At 39.6% G+C, this 25,597-nt stretch overlaps 1 protein-coding gene across 1 annotated transcript in view; it reads left to right on the forward strand.

The window, feature by feature from the left end:
* Window positions 1–200: 200 nt before the first annotated feature.
* LOC128508496 (C-type lectin domain family 4 member M-like) overlaps window positions 201–25,597 on the forward strand; it is a 287,326-nt gene continuing 261,929 nt past the window's right edge. The window contains exons 1-3 of the mRNA XM_053479841.1: window positions 201–515; window positions 5,170–5,518; window positions 10,168–10,172. Coding sequence (XP_053335816.1) covers window positions 359–515; window positions 5,170–5,518; window positions 10,168–10,172 — 511 coding nt within the window. The 5' untranslated portion in view covers window positions 201–358. The remainder of the gene's footprint in view (window positions 516–5,169; window positions 5,519–10,167; window positions 10,173–25,597) is intronic.

Raw genomic sequence — 25,597 nt, forward strand, 5'->3', positions numbered from 1 at the left:
AGTGAAATCATTTTAAATCTAATCAATTGATTAATCATTAATAGACTGATCAATCTAATAAAATGATCAGGAAACTTCTCAGGGTGAGTCTGGTAGTCACATGACTGTGCAGTGACTGTGTAGGGACTGCACAAAGGCGTTCCTGCTTAAGCGTCTTTACAGTGTGTCAGTTTCGAATGAGTTAAAGAGGAAATCGGCTCTCAATATAGCAGCAACACATCCAGTGACTTGTGCAGTGTGACTTCAGACAGCCACTATAAGTGTAGACATTTAGACAATTTAGACAATTAAAAAACTGAAACAAGTGTGTCTTTACAGAGTGATAACTATTCCACTGAAATAATAGGCAAAGAGAAAAATGGAGATGAGTGATGACATTTATGCGAATGTTGAAGTAAAAGAAAACAGCAAAGCGGATCCCTGTGACAGCGGGAACTCGTATGAAGATGTTTATGAGAATCAGGACAATGCGGAGACCCAGAGACCCAGAAACTTTAAGCAATCTAAGAATACAGGTAATATAGACTTACACTCAGACATATGTGTATTTGTAGTAATCTACCTAATACAATTCACCTGTGTAAAATGCAACTATACATTACATAAAAAGCATTTGTAAAATTAAACTAAATGGATTTATTTCTTGTTTAAAATAAGTTATTTAAGCTGAAGGAAACGCACAGGCATACATAAACACACACACACACACACACACACACACACACACACTGACACACTGTTTACTGATAGTGTTGAGTACAAAAACGTTCGTCACCTGCAGTTCTAAAACTGATTGACTGTAGAGCGATTGCAGTCAAAACCCATTACAGACAACTTTGGAATTCTATTACGCTCCAGTTGCTAGTTATTTGTGAATCCACTATTTTCTGCAGAGTTGTAGAGAAGTATTTCTTTGGCAATAAACTAACTGATTGCTTATGCTTTTACCATTGACTAACTGGTATGTACAGTAGTGAGCCCAAACAAAAAAACAATAAAAACACATCTGATTTTCAATTTAACTTTTACCCCAAATGTTTCTATGTTTTGCCTACAAAAACATTACATCTTTGGGCTCATGAGCAGAATGTCACAGTTTCCTCCCACTTCCTCTCTCTCTCTCTCTCACACACACACACACACGCACACATGTTAGAGCCACAAGAAGCACAAAATGCTATATCTGAAATACACTATGTGAGTGACAGGAAGCAAGATGTCTGTATTATCCATATTTAATGAAGACTTTTCTGGTCACATTCATCGCTGTCACGTCGCAATCACCTGCATCTTAACAAAGCTCATGTTCATGTTCTGTAATGAAAAAATCACATTTTAATCATGTATTAATTCTGATCTTTGTAGTAAGTGTGACATGTAGACTATAAAAACTTTAAACCTGTCTGATGAAACATAGAAAGACAGAAACAAACTGGTTGAAGTTACTCCTAAATAAATGATGAGGCGACGATCTCTGGACTAGGTCTGATAGGGTCATGAGTTTGAATGTAGGAACTTCATGTACAGGGCGCTGATTATGTTAGCAGAGATGTTTGTGTATAAAATTGTACAGCTGAGAGAAAGAGATCACCTTTTCCCCATGCTGCAACTGTTTGTTGTATGAGGTCCTTCTGCGGAAGTTTAAAATAAAACCTTTGTTACTTTGCTTTACCCAGTGTATGAATTACTTGTCTTTATAATGTATTCAGAATTTCCACCACAGTTCTTAAGTTGAAAACTGAACTGTTAAATTCACTGTTCACCACAAATTAGCATGTTGAATTAATGACACTCTTTTAGTATGTTCATACATAACACTGGTGCCAGGACACCATGGCTGATCTCTATGCCATTTCTTGGGCTTGACTTCTCCCTTATTCTAACTAAATGCTCATGGGCCTCCAATCCTCACATTGCATTATTTGGGCATATTTGGTGCCAGCACAACATTCTCATATCCATGTGTCAGTGCCAGCATATTGTCCCTGAAGCCAGGTGGTGGGACAATCATGACCTGGCAGCCTGGTGTCAGCACCAGCACAGTATACCTGAAGCTGGTTGGTAGCACCAGTATAGCATATTAGCTAAATCAACAACGTGCCTGTTAGACCCAATACCAACCAGATTTTTAAAAGAAGTGATGCTTACAGTTGGAGAGCCACTTCTAAACATTATTAATTCTTCATTATATCTAGGTCACGTCCCTAAACCTTTGAAGCTGGCAGTTATTAAGCCGCTTCTTAAAAAATCTAATTTGGACGCGAATGAAATAACAAATTATAGACCGATTTCAAACCTTCCGTTCATATCAAAAATATTAGAAAAAGTAGTATCAGCTCAAATATGCACATTCTTGCAGGAAAACAACATCCTAGAAGAATTTCAGTCAGGTTTCAGGCCCCATCATAGTACAGAAACTGCACTAGTTAAGATTGCAAACGACTTGTTTTTAGCTTCAGACCAAGGCTGCATCTCAATACTAGTCTTACTTGATCTAAGTGCTGCATTCGACACCATAGATCATAATATTCTCATAGACCGCCTACAAAATCATATAGGTATTCAGGGGCAGGCATTAAAATGGTTCAGATCATACCTGTCTGATCGATACCATTTTGTAGATCTAAATGGAGTACCGTCTGATGTAATGCCAGTGAAATATGGGGTCCCACAAGGGTCAGTTTTAGGACCTCTCCTGTTCTCAATTTACATGCTTCCCCTGGGAAACATCATTAGAAGGCATGGGATTAGTTTCCATTGTTATGCTGATGATACCCAATTATACATCTCAACAAAACCAGATGAAATACCCAAGTTGTCTAGATTAACAGAGTGTGTCCAGGACATTAAAGATTGGATGACCAATAACTTTCTTTTACTAAATTCAGATAAGACAGAGATATTGCTCATCGGCCCAAAAACCAGCACACAACAGCTTTCACAATTCAGCCTGCGTTTAGAAGGATGTACTGTTACTACTAGCTCAACAGTAAAAGACCTGGGCGTGATATTAGACAGTAACTTGTCTTTTGAAAATCATATTTCCAATATCACAAAAACAGCCTTTTTCCATCTTAGAAATATTGCCAAACTTAGGAGTATCCTATCCGTATCTGATGCAGAAAAGCTAGTTCATGCATTCATGACCTCCAGACTGGACTATTGTAATGCATTACTAGGTGGTTGTCCTGCATCCTCAATAAACAAGCTACAGTTAGTCCAAAATGCAGCCGCCAGGGTTCTCACTAGATCCAGAAAATATGATCATATAACACCTATATTATCATCCCTGCACTGGCTACCTGTTCAATTTAGAATTAATTACAAAATAGTACTACTTACATACAAGGCTTTAAATGGTTTAGCTCCCTCATACCTAACCAGTCTTTTGATACGCTATAATCCACCACGTCCCTTAAGATCACAAAACTCCGGACTTCTGGTAATTCCCAGAATTTTTAAATCTACAAAAGGGGGCAGGGCATTTTCATATTTGGCTCCAAAGCTTTGGAATAGCCTTCCAGACACTGTTCGGGGAGCAGACACGGTTTCCCAATTCAAAAGTAGACTCAAGACGCATCTCTTTAATCTGGCATACGCGTAACTCATCCCATAACCTCATACTCCAGTACACCTATCCTGAATGGCAACTACGCTAATTCTCTCCATCTTTTCTGTATTTTTCTACCCATCCTGAGACATCTGGAGATTGTGCCAGCTTCAGTAGACAAAGGCCAACCCTGCGAGGTTTCTAAGGCATCTTGAGAAGGACCTGCTCCAGCTAGATTCTGCTTTATGATGGCTGGAGCTACACATCCTGCTCCTGTGCTTCCAGTGATCCTGACCCCATCTGCCCTCTGCACCTACTGCTGAACTGAATCTACACAACTTCTGATATATTGAACTTTCACCTGCACAACACACTTGATGTTATTTCTATCTGTTATCACCCAGATGAGGATGGGTTTCCTGTTGAGTCTGGTTCCTCTCAAGGTTTCTTCCTATTGCCATCTCAGGGAGTTTTTCCTTGCCACTGTCGCCGTCACCCTTGGCTTGCTCATCAGAGACATTACATTCATCATTCATTCATTTCATTATTATCACACTTCCAAATATTTTCTTTTCTTTTCTATAAAAAAAAAAATCTTTAATTTTTTTTTTGTGAAGCTGCTTTGGGACAATGACGATTGTTAAAAGCGCTATATAAATAAAATTGAATTGAATTGAATTGAATATTCAATATTCTTAAAGCCAAGTTCAAGGGGGCACAGCTGGGCTTGGCTGGGATGGTAAATGGCGTGGCTGCCACTGAGCAGAGTATGGCATGACATGGCTTAGGCAGAGCATAGCATGAAATAGGGCATGATTTAGGAAAATCTTGGCATAACCCAGGAATATCATGAAATGGAACAGGTCAAGATTGTACCTGGTGTGGGAGGCCATTTCTTCATTCTCAGGAGGATGCTAAGCAAAAAATACAGCTTTGAGTTGCCCTGTGTGCTGAGCGGGCAGTGTAGCTTAGAGCAGATCTGTGGTATCAGCACTATCTTGAAGTGTTCTGCAGTTGCCCTCTCATTGGATCGTGGTGCTTTGGAGCTGCCCTGTCACCCAGTACTCTAAGCACCCAACCGCTGTCTTGCTCCTCATGACTCCACAGCTGTGGCATCAGGTAAAGCCCCCTCCCAAAATATCCTTTCATATCGAAGCTGTATGAATTCAACTGTATTACCCATGGAAGGATGTTGCTATAATGAACAGCTGTAACCATATGTTTAGCGAAACCCCTGCTAACATTCTACTTTTGTAGTTATTTCTATGACCCAAGTAAATGCAGAATGCAGTTTTAAATGATAATGTCATCTTTTAAGGGACAAAAGCTGTCCAAACCATCGTCCTAGTGCCAGACACCACCAGCACATGCTGGATGACCGGCAGAGCCACTCCCCAAGGGGACAGAGCTACCTACACAATATTCGACATAATGCTGTGCATTGTCATTTTATGGTTGATAAGAATATTCTCTAAATATTTTATCAAGATGTACAACTTACATTGCACTGTGACCATGATATGAACTTCTTAGCCCTAACTATACTCAGTTTGTCTACCTTACTGCTGATTTACAAATTTATAATACTATTGCATTACATATTTTAATTTTAATTTCAGGAATGGACCTTGCAGAAAATAAATGGTATAGACTGACTGCAGTGTGTGTGGTGATGCTGTGTGTTCTCCTTATGATGGCTATAACAGTTCTGTGGATTAAATTGAACAACATGACTACAGAAAGAGACCAGTTGCAGACCAGCTACAACAACCTAAATGTTTCAAGAGACCAGTTACAGACCAGTTACAACAACCTAAATGTATCAAGAGACCAGTTACAGACCAGTTACAACAACCTAAATGTATCAAGAGACCAGTTACAGACCAGTTACAACACACTGACTACAGAAAAATACCAGTTACAGACCAGTTATGACAGTCTGATTAAAGAGAAAGACCAGTTACAGAAGCAAAATGATGAATTTCAGAAAAACATGAACAATTTGGGTGAGTACATGCAAATCATCAGTGATTGAAACTGCTCACAGAAACGGTTACCATGCATTGCATATACAGGTAATACCTAGGTAATTTACACATCTTTAAATATGACCGTTTAATCTCTGATATATTTAATCAGTTTAATATCATACTTCAGAATATTTTAAAATTAGCCTAATCTATTCACAGTGAAACCTCGGATTGCGAGTAACGCGGTTTGCGAATGTTCCGCAAGACGAGCAAAGATTTTTCATAAATTTTGACTTAAAAAACTAAAAAGTCTTTGTTTACGAGTACTGAGTATCACGTATCACGCATGCGCTTCTTGTTTTGACACCGAGCGCCATGGGATCACAACTGAGCCAACGTTTTTTCTCTCTTGTGCTGCGAAATTGGGGGTAACCGTCTCCTCTGCTGGGACTTGCGCGTCAATGTGCATCTCTCACTGGTATAATCAACATCTGTGCACACGTGTACTGTTTACTATAACACTGTGACCATGTGTGTGTGTGTAAAACACATTTTATTTTGTGTGTGTATTCGTGTGTGCAGCGCGCGTGTAAAGGAAAAGCAAGTCTCATTAGAGAGGTTAAAAAAAATATTTTTCTCTCTCTGCTCAAGGCTCAGCCTGCTCTTTGCCTGCTCTGTGTGTGTGTGTGTGGCACAGTGTCCAATGGCGTGCACACAGAACCCTCCTACTTTTGCCTTCACAGACACACACACACGCACACACACACACACACACTCCTTCTCTCTGCTCGACACAGAAACACTGTTCTGTCGTAATTCATTTCAAAGGTAAAGTGCCGGTTAATTTGTTTTATTTTTACTTTACAGCAGTGATTCCATTAGAGTGTTGTTAGAGTTTATTTTTCCAAAACACAGTGTTTCCGTTGTGTGTGTAAAAAGAGTGGAGGAAGGGTCTGTGTAAGACGAGAAAGGGGAGAGGGGAGCTTACTTTAGCTTCACACACACATACATACAGCGCCTGCGCGTACAAACGGAAACACTTATCTGTCTGGATTTATTTGTACTTGCAGGTATATATTATAAAGTATAGGTTATTTTTTATTATTGTTACTTAATATTTTGTGTTAATTATTTTTATGCATTTATATTTTTGGGCTGTAGAACGAATAATTTGAGTTTCCATTATTTTTTATGGGGAAATTAAATTTGGTTTACGAGTGTTTTGGAATATGAGCCCACTTCCGGAAAAAAATTATGCTTGTAATCTAAGGTTCCACTGTATCTTAAATGTGTTTCTTTCCTAAGCAATTTAACTTTTTTAGGTGGACTTTAGGATATGTATAAGTCAAAGCATTTAAAATCACTGCATACAGTTTTCCTGCTAGGCCCAACCCCTGTAATTGCCAAAGCAAAGCACCAAGTTAACTACACAGACATGTACTGTAAACCATATCTAGATGTCCTTCCTGCTGTAAGCCTTAACGCAGGAACATAGCTTCAAGAGACATGGTCCTAAACTCAAGCCAAAGTTTTTAAAAATCCATCAATATACATTTCCATAATTTCATTTTACCCCACCTTACATTAAACACATCATGTGCTGCATGGACAGCTCTCCAGCTTTACAAACCTCATGTAGATCAGCACAACATTCCTTCAGTTTTAAAGTTCCAAATTGTATCTCTTATAATAAAGTTTTAAACCACTGTCAGGGACTTTATTATAATGTGGGAGAACAATTCAGGAAAAAAATATAAAAATCCAAATTTACTAATGAATAATACTCTGATTCACGTTCCTTATTTAACTCTCAGAGGCAACATATTTACAGCATTTAGATACTTTGGCTCCAGAGTAATTTACCATTCAAGTGAAAACTAGTAATTAAACTTAAATTAAAATCTACTATTTAAAAATATACATTTAAAAAGTAAATACAATTTCCTGGCTTTTACAGTAGGATGGATATTCTTCACCTCCAAGCTTTACTACATATCCTCTCAGAAGAAGAGCTGGCCTGAAAGCAGACAGGACTGCAGAAATAGAGGACTAGACCTGATGGTGATAAACAGCAAAGAGGAACAGGTACATGTAAATAGTAATCCATTGTCTTAGTTATAATGCAAAATTAAATGCTGTGTGTGTGCAAATTACAAAGCAAACACACATGTTTTTTTAATTACATCAACAGGAGTTTGTGGAAAAATTGAGCAGGATCAAGAATTATGGAATGTACATTGGTCTGACTGATCTTGACACTGAAGGCGTGTGGAAATGGGTGGATGGAACATTAATGACCACAGCGTAAGGGATTCTACATTAATATACATTACACAGGATTGTACATTATCTATTGGCATTTTATTCAATTACTCAGTGTTTTCAGTGCAATAGACTTTTTTGTGTTCTTTCAGGTACTGGGCTTCTGGAAATAGCTTTTCACAAAGTGAGGATTGTGTTGTAAACAGGTATAATGAAAATGATCAATGGTATGACAGACCATGCACAGAAACGTACTACTGGATGTGTGAATAACTCCATTGACAACATAAACCATTATTATAATAACACACATAGACGTAAAGCAATTTTAACCATGCTGCTTTATTCATGATTGTATGTATTAGCAAAATCTAAGTGCAGCGAAACCTTGGATTGTTAACATAATTTGTTCCGAAAGCATGCTTGTATGCTAAAAACACTTGTTTATCATAGTGTTTATCATATCATAGTTTATCATAGTTAAACTCTGATGAATTATTCCACACACACCTGTTTACCGAATAGAGACTCTTACTCATACAAGCATGCACACACACACACATACCCAGAAACCAGCTCTTGACAGAGCCAAAGAGAGGAGAGGAGGTAACACTGTATTATCCCTTTAGCAGAAATTCCAGTCAGTTTTAGAATTATTAAAGCATTAAAACCTAGTGAAAAGACATTTAATTGATTGCTTAAGAATAATTTGTTTGTGTCATTTTTATGTGTCCTTGTTTACTTATGCTAACGTATTCAAGCATGTATTTCTCCTGTAATGTTTTTCTTACTTCAGCCTTGATATTTTGGTGTAAAGCATGATATTTTGATTGTGATTCTGAACAGACTGTATCTATCAGCATAAATGCTAGATTTTTCAACTCATAGAAATTCAGAATAAATAATGGATCTATGTGCATACATTAAATGATATTCAATTCAATTAAATGTATACAGTGAAACCTTGGATTACAAGTAACTTGGTCTGTGAGTGTTTTACAAGATGAGCAAAAAAATAAAATAATAACTTGATAAGCGAGCTTGGTCTTGAAATATAAGTACTGTAGTATGTATACACTTTGTCTGCTGGGTGTCAGGTGATCACAACTGAGATTGTAAGTGCTGTGAGATTGTGGGTAATCGTCTACCGTGCTTTGTCTCAGTGTGCATGCGTCACCCCTACATCCAACACCCCTACAGTCAACATCCGTGCGCACAGTAGATGTGGTCTGGTGTGATGTCAACAGGGAAATGAGAACCCAGTATAACTAGTGGTATACTGTTAAACTAATGTTACCATTTTTAGTGTGACTAAAGTACAGGTAAACAGATCTTGTATGCAGATGTTTTCTATAATATTTTATAAATATTGTTGGGCTTGAGTTTTCTGAATCATGAATATGTGGCATAATGTGTTAATATTTTATTAGTGTTCTTTCGTAAAATACTCCTCCTGAACGCCCTCTATCCCCAGACGCGACTGATGGTAGTCATAAAAACGTATACTTTACATAAGGTTTGCATTCTATTGGCTATTATTATGTGTTGCAAACAGTTAATTGAAGCCCAACTATGTTCTACAGGGGGGGTATAAAGTAACAAGGCATTAAAAATTATTAATAAAGTCCATATTTATAATACAATTATACTAAAACAAATTGTATATAAACCTTATTACATAGGAAAATGAAAGCAAATATATAAAATTACAACTTAGACACCAGTGGCCGCAACCAGTTTCCTTAAAACGGTCGAGAATGGAATGCACAGTGTTCTACAGGAAGTCATTTGGGATATTTATTAAGAATCTCCTAAATCTGTGCCTTCAAGTCCTCCAGTGTGTCTTCAAGCATTTTCCATGACAACGTGTATATCAATATATAAAGTATAGAAATAAATTTAGTACAGGAAAAGTTTTTCTTTTTCTGAAGTGTGTATACTGTAAGGGTTAACCCCTAGAGGGCGCCAAAGCGCCCAAAGACTCTGCTTATTTGTTGTGTTTTTATGTTATAGTTTGTGTGAAGGGAACTTCATTTCCCATAGGGCACCTGGATCAGGTGATGGAAGCATGCACCTGATCCAGGTCAATCATTAGTTGGGTTATAAATAGCCTGACTGAAGCATAGTCAGGCGTGTAGCATTTGTTATGGTTATTTTGTGTTGGTTGTTTTTCAGTAAGATGTTATATCAAAGATTTCTAAGTTCTCTTTGAAAAGAGCTTTCGTTTTTGCTTTAATATATCAATAAAGAGATTATCTGGAAGTTCTCATCTCAGCCTCTGCATCTTTGCCACAACGCCGACACAGACAACCAGTTCGTGACATATACATTTGGATTCGGATGACTTTCAATATACTGCAAATAGTTAATCACCTGCAGTTAGAGCAGCTGTAACTATCATGTGTGTTATTCTGCTCCCAGTGAACCGGCTTACACAGAACTACCACATTCTGAAATGTATGCAGTTATATCACTTTGAATTAAATCATAAGATATTTTCTTAAGAATAGTGTGTTGTCTTACACAGCATTCCCTGAATAAGCAGCAGATTCTCTGTGACTCCAACAAGAATAAATTGCATTTGAAAAAGCATCTAACTATCATTTTTACAGCAATTACATCATTGCATTATTGGGAGATATGCTTTAATTTAGAAAATTTCAAATTTGTCAATAATATATGCATAAATAAAAGGATATAATAAGCACAGTCCTGTAGCAAATAACATGGCTCCCATAAAGAGAACAGTCAATGGATCACATTCCTGAACCCCCTCTCCCAGCATGCATGGCACCATCCTGATAACCTTATCTGGTTCGCTATCTTAAGGGGGACGTCTGTAAAACTAAGAAACTCCACAAGGCCAGATGCTTTGAAGTAGACCCCGAAACCGAGGGTGTAAATCGGCGATCCGGTAAACAAAGAAGACAGTTTTACAGCTTCACTCCGAGCTGGGGGGGCCTCATCACACCTGGACACTCTCTTGACCTCCGGAAGACACGCCTTTCCATGAAAAAAAGCATACGGCATGGACACTATTTTAAACATCTTTAAAGTGTGCCAGTAGGGCAAAACGTATTCACATATATTTACTCAGTTCCTTTTATTCCTGTGTATATGTTTGATTATTCTGCATAACGTTAACGGTGTAATCAGCATTTACAAACCTTTTTATTAGATAAAGAAATGAATGAGTGGGTAAGATATGTAATGTTTGGTGTCAATCTCAAGCTGGCTTTATTTCAAGAATGTTGGTGAACATGGGGAATTGGTAGCATGAACAGAGCTCATGCAAAATTACTTTGTATAAAGTATTAAAAACTCCAACCGGATGGGTCACACGTGACAGCCGAAACACCTGGCTAATTTATGCACGGAATGAGGAACCACGTGAGGTGTGGCTAAGCCCTGCAATCACATCCGATTGGATGAATCTCCTGTGGGACGGACTGACCCCCAAGGGACAAAACCCCTCAGGAAGTCCACAGTGTAGAGAGAAGAAGAGAAGTTATCATCACAACTGCAACCTACAACATCTTCCAAGCAGCTCGGGCTTCGCCCTTGCAGGCACTGCGCCGCCACTACTGGCGTCATCTGCTCTTCAAGAACTCTCAACGAGACTTCGTGCCAGAACTCCAAAGCCCAGCAATGAAGAAACCCTCAGGAGAAGTTCCAGAGCGCAGCCATCGGTAACCAGGCAACCAATGCCTCACCGAAGGGCTTTCCCGACTGACGTCATCCCTACAACAGCGCACCAACCAATCAGCAACGCCGTGATTCCCTTCACTGGAGGCGAACCAATGGATGAGAACGAAACATAACGCAAGTAAACAAACAATGCTGCATACCTTGCTGAAGTTGGTGCTCGTTTTATAACTAAACTGTAAGATTAAACCCAAGACTCTGCTCCTGTGACTTTCGTTGATCTAGTAACCAGTACTAGAATAACTTCATTCATTTTCACTTGCCAAACTGTTTGCGTGTATGTTTGTGTGTGTGTGTGTGTGTGTGCGTGCGTGCGTTCAAGTAGTGTAGTTTCATGTATCGTAGATTAGTCAAATAAATTCTCATTTCTTTATAAAGAACTGTTGTCTTGGTCATGTATTTTAAAGTCTAAACATTTGCCCAGATCGTGTTACCTTGCTTATAATTGCTAAATACTAGATTTTGTGTTATAGCCGTTGGCCATGTGATAACCAGAACTGGTAAGATACACTAAATTGTGCTAAACGCTGGACGGGTAGTCAATATAGTGTACGTTATAAATTTTGATTCAATTAATCAAATTAAACAGAATCGTTAAAGATTCAATACAACTCTGACCCAGAGCTAAACATTACTTATTAATGATGAAGGATGCGTTGGCTTTGTGTCTACATTAAAATGTCTAAATTTAGTGGTGGACAATGCAACCATCATTCGTTGTCTTTATTATGTAAACCCTACGTATTAATGATGAAGAATGCCGGAAGCTATTCATCGTCATTATTATTTTAAAATGCTACAGTCCGATCCAGTGTGGATAGTCACATGATTTTATACGATCATTTCAGAATCAGTTATACTCTATAGATATTGCACAGAGAAAAAGTTTGTTTCTGTTCTCTTTATTCTAGCTTAAACTATTTTCAGCAGTAGAAATAATGTTTAGTAAGTTTTATTAAGTCTGTTTTTTTTTTCCGTGTCAGTTTAAGGAAAAGAATCATGACAAGTTCGTTATTTTTAATAACCTGGTCTTTGATTTGACGTTATATCCTTTCCAAGTTTGACAGTGTTGAGTTTAGAGTGCATTTAGAGTGAGATGCAAGCAGGAAGTACATAAAGACAGCGCAGCAATATATATGTATATATATATAAATAAAAGTGAGATATGAGCTAAAATGACCAGATCCTGCCATTAGCTACAGTGGTTACCCAATCGGAATGGTTATTACCGTCGTGCTCACTGCCATGTAAAGACGACAGCGGCCAAAAGTTGCATTTCAAAGTCATTCGTAAAATGGTCGCCAGGTGGCGCAAAGTGACATTTTCACTCGTCACAGTAAATACAATAGTGATGGTAATTTCCACATGAGTTTTTTACACAACAAACATGAAAAATCTAAACCAGCTATTGATATATACTGTACAATAATGAGTAAAAAAAAACATTGGTTAAATGTTGTTTAGATCAAGTTCACTAGCTGACAATTTGATTTGTACAAAGTATAAACTGTTATATAGCGTATCTCTGTATCTGTATCAGCATGCATGAAGTTTTCCAGAGCGCACCGGCAGAAGTAGACTAATGATTATGAACGCGTCGGGGAAACAGCAAGCAGACTGACTCTGACCATTTAAAAAAACGCTTGCGTTCATTTTCTGACGCGCTCAAGTTCACCAAAAACAATACAGAACAGCACAGCTTATTTGCTTTCAAACATTTACAAAATCATTAAGTTTTTTCGTTATTGTGAGTGCGCTTAAATAAAAGTTGAGTCTTATTAAGGCATGTAGTCTTATATAGTTTTATTATATAGTTTTTGCACACTAATGAGTCCTCATCTGTTAAATTCTTGAGGACAATAGTTTTTTCAGCCTGACACGGCGTGCACCCAAATCAATATCGCTCCTCGCTTACTAGTTAGGCCGCCTCCCCTTCAGATATGCGAAGCAGCGGGGTCGCGGAATTAGGCACGAATGGTGAAGAAGAGCTCTCCTTGCTAATGATCCCGGGCTTGCACCCCGCCCTATAAAGTACTCGGGGTTTGTTGGGTTACAGGGGATTTTGCTACGCTGTGTGAGTGCGGCGCGCATGTAACAACGCGGAAGTGCGGCATGCAAGCGGGGTGAATGAAATGCGCCCCAGGGACCAAAGAAGCGAGAGGTGGGAGGGGCCTGTCCGGTCATGGCGGAGAGCAGAGCCAGCGCGAGCGGACGGCGGCAGGAGCTGCTGTGCGCGGATGGCCGTCACAATCACACCGCGTAGTAAAATCCCCTGTAACCCAACAAACCCCAATTATTTTATAGCGCGGGGTGCAAGCCCGGGGTCATTGAAAACTTTTAACTAAAAAGTGGCAGCTGGCACGCCTAAAATAGACGCAGGTTAATTTTTTATAGTCTAAATAAAAATCCTGCTCTTTAATTTCCTATAGCCTAATTAGCGCTTAACCGTACACAAAGTTTTCCCGAGCGCTGAGGAATTTTGTTCTGCTAAATAATATTTATGCAGTATAATCATTGCCTCCTATTCCTATTAATCCTGGGTTGTTGTTCTTTTAGTGTCACTATAGTGCTTTACAATCCAGACAACATTCAAATGCAAATTATTCACCCTCCCCAGGTGTGAATCAGCTGTTCTCACCTATACATTCAGAAAAACTGAAATGCACTTCTCCACCTCTAAACCTCTTGAATCTGAGGCTTTTCTGGAGACTTTCAGTGATTTAAATTTGTGTAATTTTAATCTTCTGGATTCTAGATTCTAAAGTGGACATTGTTACCTTGTTTTAATCCTTGGAATGGAAAAAATTGACATTTTCCTTATGATAGCATAAATTGCATTGTTTTAATCGGTCAATACACAATAATATTTTTTGGTATTTTTATTTTATATATTAAAAAAAAAAAAGAGTATGGGGCTATCTTGGTTTTGTTAATCCTCGTGCCTGGTTTAGGTTTAGTATCCAGTGCGCACCATTTGTACATCTGTTATTTTACAACTATATCAACTAAATATATCATTATTTTTTATGACCTAATTAAAAAGCCTTTGCTAAACGTGGCCTTTCGTTATTTACTTACAATATTTGTTAATTTAATTTAAATGGGGATTGGGCTCCGTGATGTTTGCCCAAATCTACTATCGCTACTTGCTCACTCCGTAGGCTCGCTGAATAGACGGCAAAGGGACGAAGCCGCCTATTCCTTCCGGCTGGCGATAATTAACGTTAATATGGGCAGCAATAATCTGACCTGACCTCTTGCTGCTTAAAGCTGTGTGAGTTTACTGATCGTGTGCAATGTGTTGACTCACACTATACATTTTAATCAGCTTTCCTGTGTGGCCTGAAGTTGTGACCTCTCTACTCACACTGTACATTAATGCAACCAGGGATAATCTGCATATTACAAATTAGAGGCATGTGTGCATTAAGGGGGTTTGCATACAGTAACACAGTGGAGCAGCAGAACATAGACCCGCTCACTGCCACAAGACAGACAATCAAAATGTGTGACAAGGCCTTAAATCACACCTTTGGGCAGCATGTCACCATTTCCATCCACTTCATCTCTCTCTCTTTCTTACTCTGTCAGTGTGACAAAATGTTTTTCACAACGTCATTCTCTTTTGTCCACCTGTCTCGTGGTTTGTGAGTGTCTCAACCTGCAGCTCTTTATAGAGTGTTGAAAAAACTAAATAATATTTAACATATATATATATATATATATATATATATATATATATATATATATATATATATATGTGTGTGTGTATATATATATATATATATATATATATTAAACAACAATTTCTCCTACAGCATCCCTTACCTTACTCTCTTGAAGCTAATAATAATAATAATAATAAAAAACTTGGAGCCCATAACTCAAAAACAAGCTCTGTCCTGAAGACTAGGCAAATTAGGCAAATTTACTGCTGCAAAGTTTATATTAAATAATATATTAAAGTCCTATCCCCTGTCTATGTGTGTGAAGAGTGTGCAAGAGTGTGTGTGCATCATGTGGTCTTGTGTGTTGGTTGCCATGATCTATTTTTTCATATACTGTTGTGTGTAAAAGTATGGTGGTTAACACTGATCTTAGATCAGTGAACCTTGTGGATCATCTTAAAAGCATCAGGCAAAAAGACTTAACAGCTTTGCAGAGTGATGTTATATGGAACAAAATATAATGCATTGGTGCAAAGTATACATTATATCATAATTATAATATTATGTTTGTATTTCTATGTTATACTGCTATGCTATATTATGCACATTTGGGATATGAATGGGTTTTGCAGTTTAAATGTCTTTATACTTTGACCACAATAAGCCCCTGTAACTTCCTCTAACTTCATTTACTGGCAGCAGCACGTTTACTTCCCTATTCTTTGGAATAAGATCACTGTCAAAAATATTCGTGCGTAAAAAAAAGATTTGTGTGTAATTCTGTCTTTTGTCCGAGTTGGATTCCAAAATCTACGGCCACGACAGCTTACAGATACGAGATTTTGTGTGTTTGTTACAATACAACTCTGAAATATACGACTCTGTCCGTTTACAGACACAAAACTCGTTTTTACAACTCCTCTGTTTCACGGACGAATTGCGAAATTACGCACACGAATGCTGTGTGTTAAACCACTGTCAACAATACGTCATCAAGGCCACATGCACAGGCATTACTATCCGAGGGAAGAAGAATCGATTTGGTGCATGCTCCCCGCCACTGTTTTAAACCACTGGTGCCAAAATACCAGATCAGCAGCCGAGCGCTCTCTCATCGTCTCAGGTAAGGTTTTTTTTTCACAGATTCGGACATGTTTAAGAGAAGTAAAATTACAGAGATATTTTTAACAATAGGTAGGTTGATTGTAGGTAAGATTTTAGGAGTTTAAAACAGTGGCGGGGCGCATGCGCCGAATTGATTCCTTTTTCGCCTTCACAAACACACACTCTTTTTCTCTGCCCTACACATGAACACTGCTCTGTCGCAACTCTTTTTAAAGGTAAAGTGCAGGTTAATTTGTTTTATTTTTACTTTACAGCAGTGATTCTGTAAGTGTGTCAATTGAGTGTCATTAGGGAGGTTTCTTGTTTATTTTTCCAATAAAACAGTTATAAAACAGTTTCTGTGTGTGAAAAAAGTGAAGGAAGGGTAACTGTGTAAGACAAAAAGGGGGAGAGCTTCTCACACACACATACACATATACACATACACAGCATCTGCGCGCACAAACGGAAACACTTATTTATCAGGATTTATTTTTACTTTTTTAAAGGTTAAGTTCAGGTTAATTTGTTTTATTTTTTATTTTGTGTTAATTATCTTTATGTATTTTTATTTTTTTTTGTCTGTGTAACAAATTATTTGGGTTTTCATTATTTTGTATAGAAAATTTTTGATTTGGTTTACGAGTGTTTTGGAATACGAGCCAGCTTCCTGAACAAATTATGCTCGTAATCCAAGGTTCTACTGTATACCACATTCTTATACACTCATTTATTATTTGTTTCACTTTGTCCTCTATACCGAAGCCTGGAGGCTTTTCCAGGAGACTTACCGCACAATGTGGGGTACACTCTGGATGGGCTGTCAATCCATTACTGGACACTCACACATACAGACATTCACATGCTTATTTACACACTAGGTAGAACCAAATATGCATGTCTTTGGACTTTGGAAGGAAACTGAAGTCACTGGAGGAAACAGCACCAAGCATAGGGATAAATTGTCTAATTAGTCTGAGTTCTCCACTGATAAATGAGTGAAGGATTCGTCCACCCCATCAACACTGGAGGACTTGGAGGCACAGATTTAGGAAGTTCTCAGGAAGTTGTTCATACCCTGAACAAGTTCCTTTAGAAAACATCCCCAGCTGCAGCTTTGCATCCCTAGTTGCTAACAAATTGCTTTCATTTTCATATGTAATAAAGTACATGAACAATTTGTTTTAATAAATTTGCATTAAAAATATGAACTTTAGTACCAATTTTTAATGCCTAGTTACTTTTTACCCACCCTAATGAAAGAGAACCTGTTATAGAAACATTAACCCTATAAATCAAACCTATTCATATGGCTTGTATTTAAGAGCATAGTCAATAACATTACAATAATGACAAAGTACATAACTTAAACACTAAATTACACAAGCATAAACCCTATGAATCAAGCTTATTCGTAACATACTACATACAGGTGTTGGACAATGTAACGGAAACACTGGCCAATTTAGTGTTAAAGGTTTAGTTAAGTTTACTTTATTTATATAGCACATTTTAAAAACAACCATGGTTGACCAAAGTGCTTCATAATGTCAAAAAAACAAATCACACCATCAATACATGAAAATTTTCACAATGTCTCAATATCTCAACTCAGTTTAAAATAAAAGCCCTAGAATATAAGTGTGTTTTAAGTAATGAGTTAACAATTTTAACATGGCTAAATTTGAGCAGCCTTGTGGCCAATATTAATTAATTACACATTCCACTAGTAAGAGCACAGTATGATGGTTTAATTAGCAGAGTAATAGCACAATTGTGCTTAAAATATTGCAATGCACACAACATTATGGGTGACATATCAGAGTTCAAAATAGGACAAATTGTTGGTGGGCGTCTTGCTGGGCATCTGCGACCAAGACAGCAAGTCTTTGTGATGTAACAAGAGCCACATTATCCAGGGTAATGTCAGCAAACCACCAACAAGGACGAACCACATCCAACAGGAGTAACTGTGGATGCAAGAGGAAGCTGTCTGAAAAGGATGTCCGGGTGCTAACCTAGATTGTATCTAAAAAACAAAAAACCACAGCTGCCCGACTCAGTTAAATTAAATGTTCACCTCAACTCTTTTTTGTATCCACCAAGGCCCGGTTTCTCGAAAGCTTCTTATCGCAAAGTAGTTCTTAGGTTGTACCTTAACCTCTCTCTTATTGTTATGGCGCATTTCCCGAAACGTTCTTACGCTAAGTATCTCTTAGCTAAGTCACACGTTCGTAAGGTTGGTCTGGACCAACCTTAACTCATTCTTAGCATAGTTTCAGCTCAAGACGCCAGTCGCCGCCACTGAGCAGCAGTCTTTATAAATCAGCGGCGTATGGAAGCACATTATGGCACGTTATCAAAGTCATATTAATGATGGAATATACTTTAGACCTGTTTATGAATTTTATTTTATTTAATATCAGAACTAATAGAGTGACTTTTAATTAGCCTATTTCATAATGTGACTAATGCATTAAAATTGGCAATCACTTTTAATATTGAACAGGTGGCAAACTATTTGGCAGCGATACAGCTTGTGCTAAACTGAAGACAGCGCCATCCGCAGAGCCACGTGGTTCATGTAAATTTTTTCTTTAGGGAAAATTTCAGCCCTTTTTATATTTCGCCTGAGGTGGATGTTAAAATAAAAAGTTTCGCCTTCCAAGGCAACAGATTATGGAGTTTCTTGACCTGCTCAGACCTGCACTTGCCAGGCCAACGCGTCGTACTTAGGCTCTACGTCCAGATGTCCAGCTGCTTGCTGCTTTTGTTTAAAATGTTTCATTGATCATTAACCATCATTCATGACTGGATGGACTTTTATTTTGACACGTTTTATTTTATGATAAAATTAGATTTAGTTTAATGAGAAAATAAACATGGGAGTTTCAAACCCCGCATCCTTTCATTTTTCTGAGTAATTGTAATGCTTTATACCACTATATCATCTATGCGGTCTCGCGCTGTGGCCGTAAGTAGGTTTCATCATGATTCAGAGCGAGTTTTTCACATCTTTCCGTGTGAAAAATTTAACATGTTTAATTAAACATGTTTAATTTTTTGGCGGTCCTCGCGGAAGCTTCTGGACCTTGCAGAACTTCGTGGAACGTTAAAGGAATGTTGCGGGCAATCGCGGCAGCTCACGGTGCCTTACATCGCATCTCACCGTGAGTCAAGCCGCATACTGTAGGTGAGATAGGGGTATTAGGCACCGTGAGCCGCCTCTAGCGCCCGCCCGACGTTCCGCGAAGATCTGCAAGGACCACGAGCTTTCGCATGTTAAACATGTTTATTTTTTTGCGTGGTAAAATGGAAACGTTATCATGGAACCAAAACTCGCGCTGAATCATGATGAATTTTCCTAACAGCCCCTGTGCGAAACCGTGTAGGTGAGATACTGTAGGGGTATTAAACTTCCACTCTCACTATATGATAAGCAGCCACAGGAGCTCATTTAGCAACAGGCTAAAACTTCCACGCTGCACAACTGAGAGACACAGGAAATCATTCCTGCCGGTCGCAATAAAACTATTTAACTCGCTTATCTGATCACACCAAACCATAAACCACACACATATGCACAATTCACCTTAATAACCATGTATACTGTGTATACGTCTGTTGATAATAACAATGTCAATATAATTTAATGTCCATATAATTGCTGCTATAGGTTTTACTTTTATTGGTTATTTGACTATTTTTTTATTATTTTTATTTTATTTTTATGTTTATATTATTCTATTTTTATTATTTTTATTTTAATTACTTTATTGTTTTATTTTTATTTAAATCTTCTCTACCATCTTTATATGTCTTCTTAAATCTTTATTTTCATCAGGAGTTTGTTCTGTAATGAAAGAGAATTTCCCCACGGGGATCAATAAAGTAATTCTGATTCTGATTCTGTCATCTCATCATATTCATTCCATAGTGCGCTATAAAACCCCAACCACTGACATACTTCACATTGTTTCTGAAGCTGGTGAAGAGTGTTGTTAGCTGTTTGTCAATCAACTATGATTGTACTGTATACTTGGTTCGTTTCACCGCCACAGGTTACATGAAAATATAAGCGACAGTTTGGTGATTTAATTTATATATTTGTCTATTATCGCATGCTATTGATAAGTTAACCCATGTTGAAATAAACGCTATTAAAAGAATTTAGTGCAATGTTTAATTTGCATAGAAAGTGGCGTCTTTCTTAACGCTGTCATGCAAAAGGAGTCAAAAATAGATTCCTGAGCAACCGATGTCAGCTAATTCAGTACCTTCACTGTAGACAGCGCCTTGTAACATCGGACGTAAGAGGCAGCGACTTGAGAAGACTCCTAAGAGACAGTTTAAAAATACACTTAGATATATCTTAAGAGTCTTCTTAGCGCGCAAATAGTGTGCGTTATCGAGAAACCGGGCCCAAAACTGTTTGTCGGGAGCTCTACAGGGTCAGTGTACATTGCTGGACTGCTATAGCCTTTGGTCAATCGTGCCAATGCCAAACACCGGTTTCAATGGTACCAGCAGCAGAAAACTTGGGCTGTGTACAGTGTAAAACATTGTTCTCTGATGATTCCACCTTCACTGTCTTTCCCATATCCGTAAGAGTTACAGTTTGGAAAAGGCTCAAAGAAGTATACTCAAAATCCCTCTGGCAATTGTGCAGGACTTCTCTCTGTCATTCCCAAGATGAACTGATGCTGTATTGGCCACAAAAGGAGGCCCTACACCATACTAATTAATTATTGTGGTCTAAAACCAGGCGTTTCAGTTTCATTGTCCAACCCCTGTACATACTTCAGTGACCATAAAATAGATCAGATTTGTTTGAGACATGTTGCAAAGTTTTATTATTATGCCTCATGTTATGTAATTTGGTAATATGATGCAGCCTTAAAAAATACCTTTACAATAGCACTGAAAAGATTAGTGAAAAGACATGGTTGTCAATAGAGTTCAGACTATCCCGCATGTCGGTAACACTGTCAAAGCAGAAAACCCAATATCTTCAAAACACCAACTTTAAACTTCAAATACAACCTTTAATCTAGATAGTGCACTTCTGAAAGGTAACACAAATGCATCTCTGAAGCCATCACAACCTTTATGCACGTTTCAGATTGCAATCGCACCCTTTCTCTCAGTGTTTATCGATAACCAATATGACATCACAATGTCACCGCACCAGCCAATGGAAGCAGTTGCTATGCCCGGTTTATCCTTTTAGATGTCTATGGGTGCATACCCACGTGTGCATACCCATGTGTGACGTACATCTTGTGTGTGTTGTTTCTTGTTGCTGTGAGCTATTTTTTCACATACTGATGTGTAAAAGACTAGAGTGGTTAACGCTAATCTTAGAGCAGTGGCACTTCTGTCCTCCAGCCTCACAGTAAAGCTGCATTAAAGCTTCCGAAAAAGTAAATTTACTAAAAATTTCAGATCTACAGCAGGAACATGTTGACTAAATCATGTCACAGAAAACAACAGTGCTATAACTAAATTAATCTTAAAAGCAGCAGGGGAAAAGCCATTTATTACTTTATTATTATTATTTTTTTAAGGAACACAAATAATAAACTGGTGTAATATTTACATCATTATAATATAATGTACTTTTGGTATGTATATAACTTCTGAACTTTACTATAAGATAATGCCATGTATTAGTAAAACATGCAGCTCACACTTTGACCACAATAATGCAAGCTCCTCCTCTGATGTGTCATTTCCTTTACTGACAGCAGCACATTTAAATTAGTCTACACTATGAAGGAAGTTCAGCAGTTCACTTACACTCACACAGAGACTCAGTAATTTAGTGTTTTAGTGAGTCTTCTTTAGATTAGAGATGTTTCAGCATTCTTCTGAACGAATTGAAATGGTGGTGGATATCTATGAGAGTGCAGATGCTGTGAGAGGTCATGACCCTGAACCTGATAATGATGACACAAAGAGAGACCCAGACACAGCACCACACACTGGTAAGTGTTTAGGTTTGCAAGGCTAAAAGGGTTTCCATGCAGAGATGCAGTAATTCAGGGATTTTATAGATTAGTGTGTTTCTGAGTGAGTAGAGATGCTGTTAAAGGTAACACAGAGAAAAGAAAAAGTGTATATATATATGTATATATATATATATATATATATATATATATATATATATATGTTTTTAGTTCAAGTTCACATTGTGTGCTTTTGTTTGCTATGGCTTGTGGAGCCACTTACATTGCATCCGGAACATATTCACAGCGCATCACTTTTCCCACATTTTGTTATGTCGCAGCCTTATTCTAAAATGGATTAAATTCCTTTTTTTCTCAGAATTCTACACACAACACCCCATAATGACAACATGAAAAAAGGTTACCTAAGATTTTTTCAAATTTATTCAAAATAAAAAAATTGAGAAAGCACATGTACTGTACATAAGTATTTACAGCCTTTGCCATGAAGCTCAAAATTGAGCTCAGGCGCATCATGTTTCCCCTGATCATCCTTGAGATGTTTCTGCAGCTTAACTGGAGTTCACCTGTGGTAAATTCAGTTGATTGGACATGATTTGGAAAGATTTCTAAACTGAGCGATTGGGGGATAAGAGACTTAGTCAGGGAGGTGACCAAGAAACCAATGGACAACCAGAAGGACAACCATCTCTGCAGCAATCCACCCATCAGGCCTATATGGTAGAGTGACCAGAGAGTCTCATCAGACTGAGAATTTTGTTTCTCAGTTTAGATGGCCGGCCATCTCTAAGAAGAGTCCTGGTGGTTTTGAACTTCTTCCACTTACGGATGATGGAGGCCACTGGGCTCATTGGGACCTTCAATGCAGCAGAAATTTTTCTGTAACCTTCCCCAGATTTGTGCCTCGGGACAATCCTGTCTCAGAGGTCTACAGACAATTCCTTTGACTTCATGCTTGGTTTGTGCTCTGACATGAACTGTCAACTGTGGGACCTTATATAGACAGGTGTGTGCCTTTCCAAATCATGTCCAATCAACTGAATTTACCACAAGTGGACTCCAAATAAAATGCAGAAACATCTCAAGGATGATCAGGGGAAACAGGATGCACCTGAGCTCAATTTTGCAAAGGTTGTGAATATTTTTGGTTGTGTGCTTTGTCGTTTTTTTAAATATTTTTTTTTTTATAAATTTGCAAAAACCTCAAGTAAACTTTTTTTTTCATGTTGTCATTTTTGGGTGTTGTATAGAAATCGGAGAAAAAATAATTAAATCTATTTTAGAATAAGGCTGTGACATAAAATGTGGAAAAAGTGATCCTGTGAATCCTACAAGTTTCTCTTTCTAGTTTCTATATTTCTACCTACTCTGCTTTAAAATATCAGCTCTGTTAACTATTGGGTTTCAGTGTTAACTCCTAATAATGTTAAATAGGAAGCTGATGTGCTATATAAGGTGTACATTCACTTTTTACACACACCTAGTACTGTATTACCCTTGATCAGGGGTTAGAGAGCAATTGGGGTTCAGCCTTGTGTTAGAAGCTAGTAAGCTTTGTACTCATAAATAGAAGAAATCTGATAGTTCAGATGTGAGTTAAAACAACTTAGAGGCATTTATTAAGGGTTTAAATAGCAGAGGCGAGATTCATCATGGCCCTTTCACTGAAAAACCGAAAAACAACTATTTTACTTTTCTATTTTAATTGTGTAACGGTTAACCCCTAGAGGGCGCCAAAGCGCCTGGGTTTGTTTGTTTTATTTTGGTTATTATGTTTAAGTTGGACTGCATGTCCCAGACTGCACCTCGGTCAGGTGATGTAGGACTTCACCTGAACCGAGGTAAGGTAATTAAGTTGAATATAAAGAGCCTGACTGGAGCACAGTCAGGCGTCTAGCTTTTGTTGTCCTTTGGTAAAGTTTTATGTTGGTGTTTGTTTTATGAGCTTACTTAATAAAAAGCTATTACTAAACCGCCAGCTCGCCTCCTGCAAATTATGCCACGACTGCACAAACGCCGACAGAAGAATCATGACAGAAAGCTAGACCGTCGTAGTGGCATAGCGGAGGTCGCTCCCCCAGACGTTTTTTGGGGGGGCGCTATCACCATCTCGCCCGAGCTGGCGGAATGGCTGGAGGACAGCGAGGAGCAAGGGGAGAGAGAGCTCTTGCAGAGCTGGGAAGGCTGCAGGCTGATCGAACCGGCGGACTGGCTGGAAGACAGCGTAGAGCAGCGAGAGAGAAGAGCGCGGCGCAGCTGGGAAGGCTGCAGGCTCGCCATTCGGCGGACGCCGTTCAAGGGTGAGGCAGAGGGGAGATACACGGTCCCAACCACCAGCCAAGAAGCACGGGCCGAGGAGGCCTGGCAGAACGGTGACGAGGACTTAACGGAGGCGGACTACACGTTGTTGGCACAGCTGAACAGAGAGCGCATTTCCGACCTGCGGGAGCAGGTGGCGCTACTCCAAGGGCTGCTCGTCCAGATTCGAGAGAACTGCGATGTAGCTCCGGACACTCTCCCTCTCTCTAATCTGGACGACGCGCTCCTCCTCCCGTTCCCGACTGTAGTCAACGCGGAGGTCTACGTGCCGCGGCTGCCAGACAGGTCTACTCCTCAGCCGCCGCCTCTGCCAGACAGGGGAAACGTCGCTCCCGCTCCACAGCCGCCAAGCGTCGTGTGCGGCGCTGCCGATCTGCCGCCTCCAAGCTGCATGAACAGCGAGCCAGCGTTTCAGCCGGGCTGTGAGGACGGCCTGCTGCTTCCTCCGCCTCCCGGCTTTGAGGACATCGCGCCAGCTCAGCAGCCGCCGATGGAGACAGCGATCGACGCTCCGGCTCCTCAGCCAGACTTCCAGGCCGGCCTGCTGCTTCCTCCGCCATCTGGCTTTGAGGACGTCACTCCAGCTCCGCCGCCGCCGCCGCCCAGCACAGCGAGCGTCGCTCCAGCTCCGCCGCCGCCGCCGCCCAGCTCAGCGAGCGTCGCTCCAGCTCCGCCGCCGCCCAGCTCAGCGAGCGTCGCTCCAGCTCCGCCGCCGCCCAGCTCAGCGAGCGTCGCTCCAGCTCCGCCGCCGCCGCAGCCGCCCAGCTCAGCGAGCGTCGCTCCAGCTCCGCCGCCGCCGCCGCCCAGCTCAGCGAGCGTCGCTCCAGCTCCGCCGCCGCCGCCGCCCAGCTCAGCGAGCGTCGCTCCAGCTCCGCCGCCCAGCACAGCGAGCGTCGCTCCAGCTCCGCCGCCGCCGCCGCCCAGCTCAGCGAGCGTCGCTCCAGCTCCGCCGCCGCCCAGCTCAGCGAGCGTCGCTCCAGCTCCGCCGCCGCCCAGCTCAGCGAGCGTCGCTCCAGCTCCGCCGCCGCCGCAGCCGCCCAGCTCAGCGAG

This window comes from Clarias gariepinus, chromosome 20, assembly GCF_024256425.1.
Source record: "Clarias gariepinus isolate MV-2021 ecotype Netherlands chromosome 20, CGAR_prim_01v2, whole genome shotgun sequence".
In the NCBI taxonomy this organism is placed as follows: Eukaryota; Metazoa; Chordata; class Actinopteri; order Siluriformes; family Clariidae; genus Clarias; species Clarias gariepinus.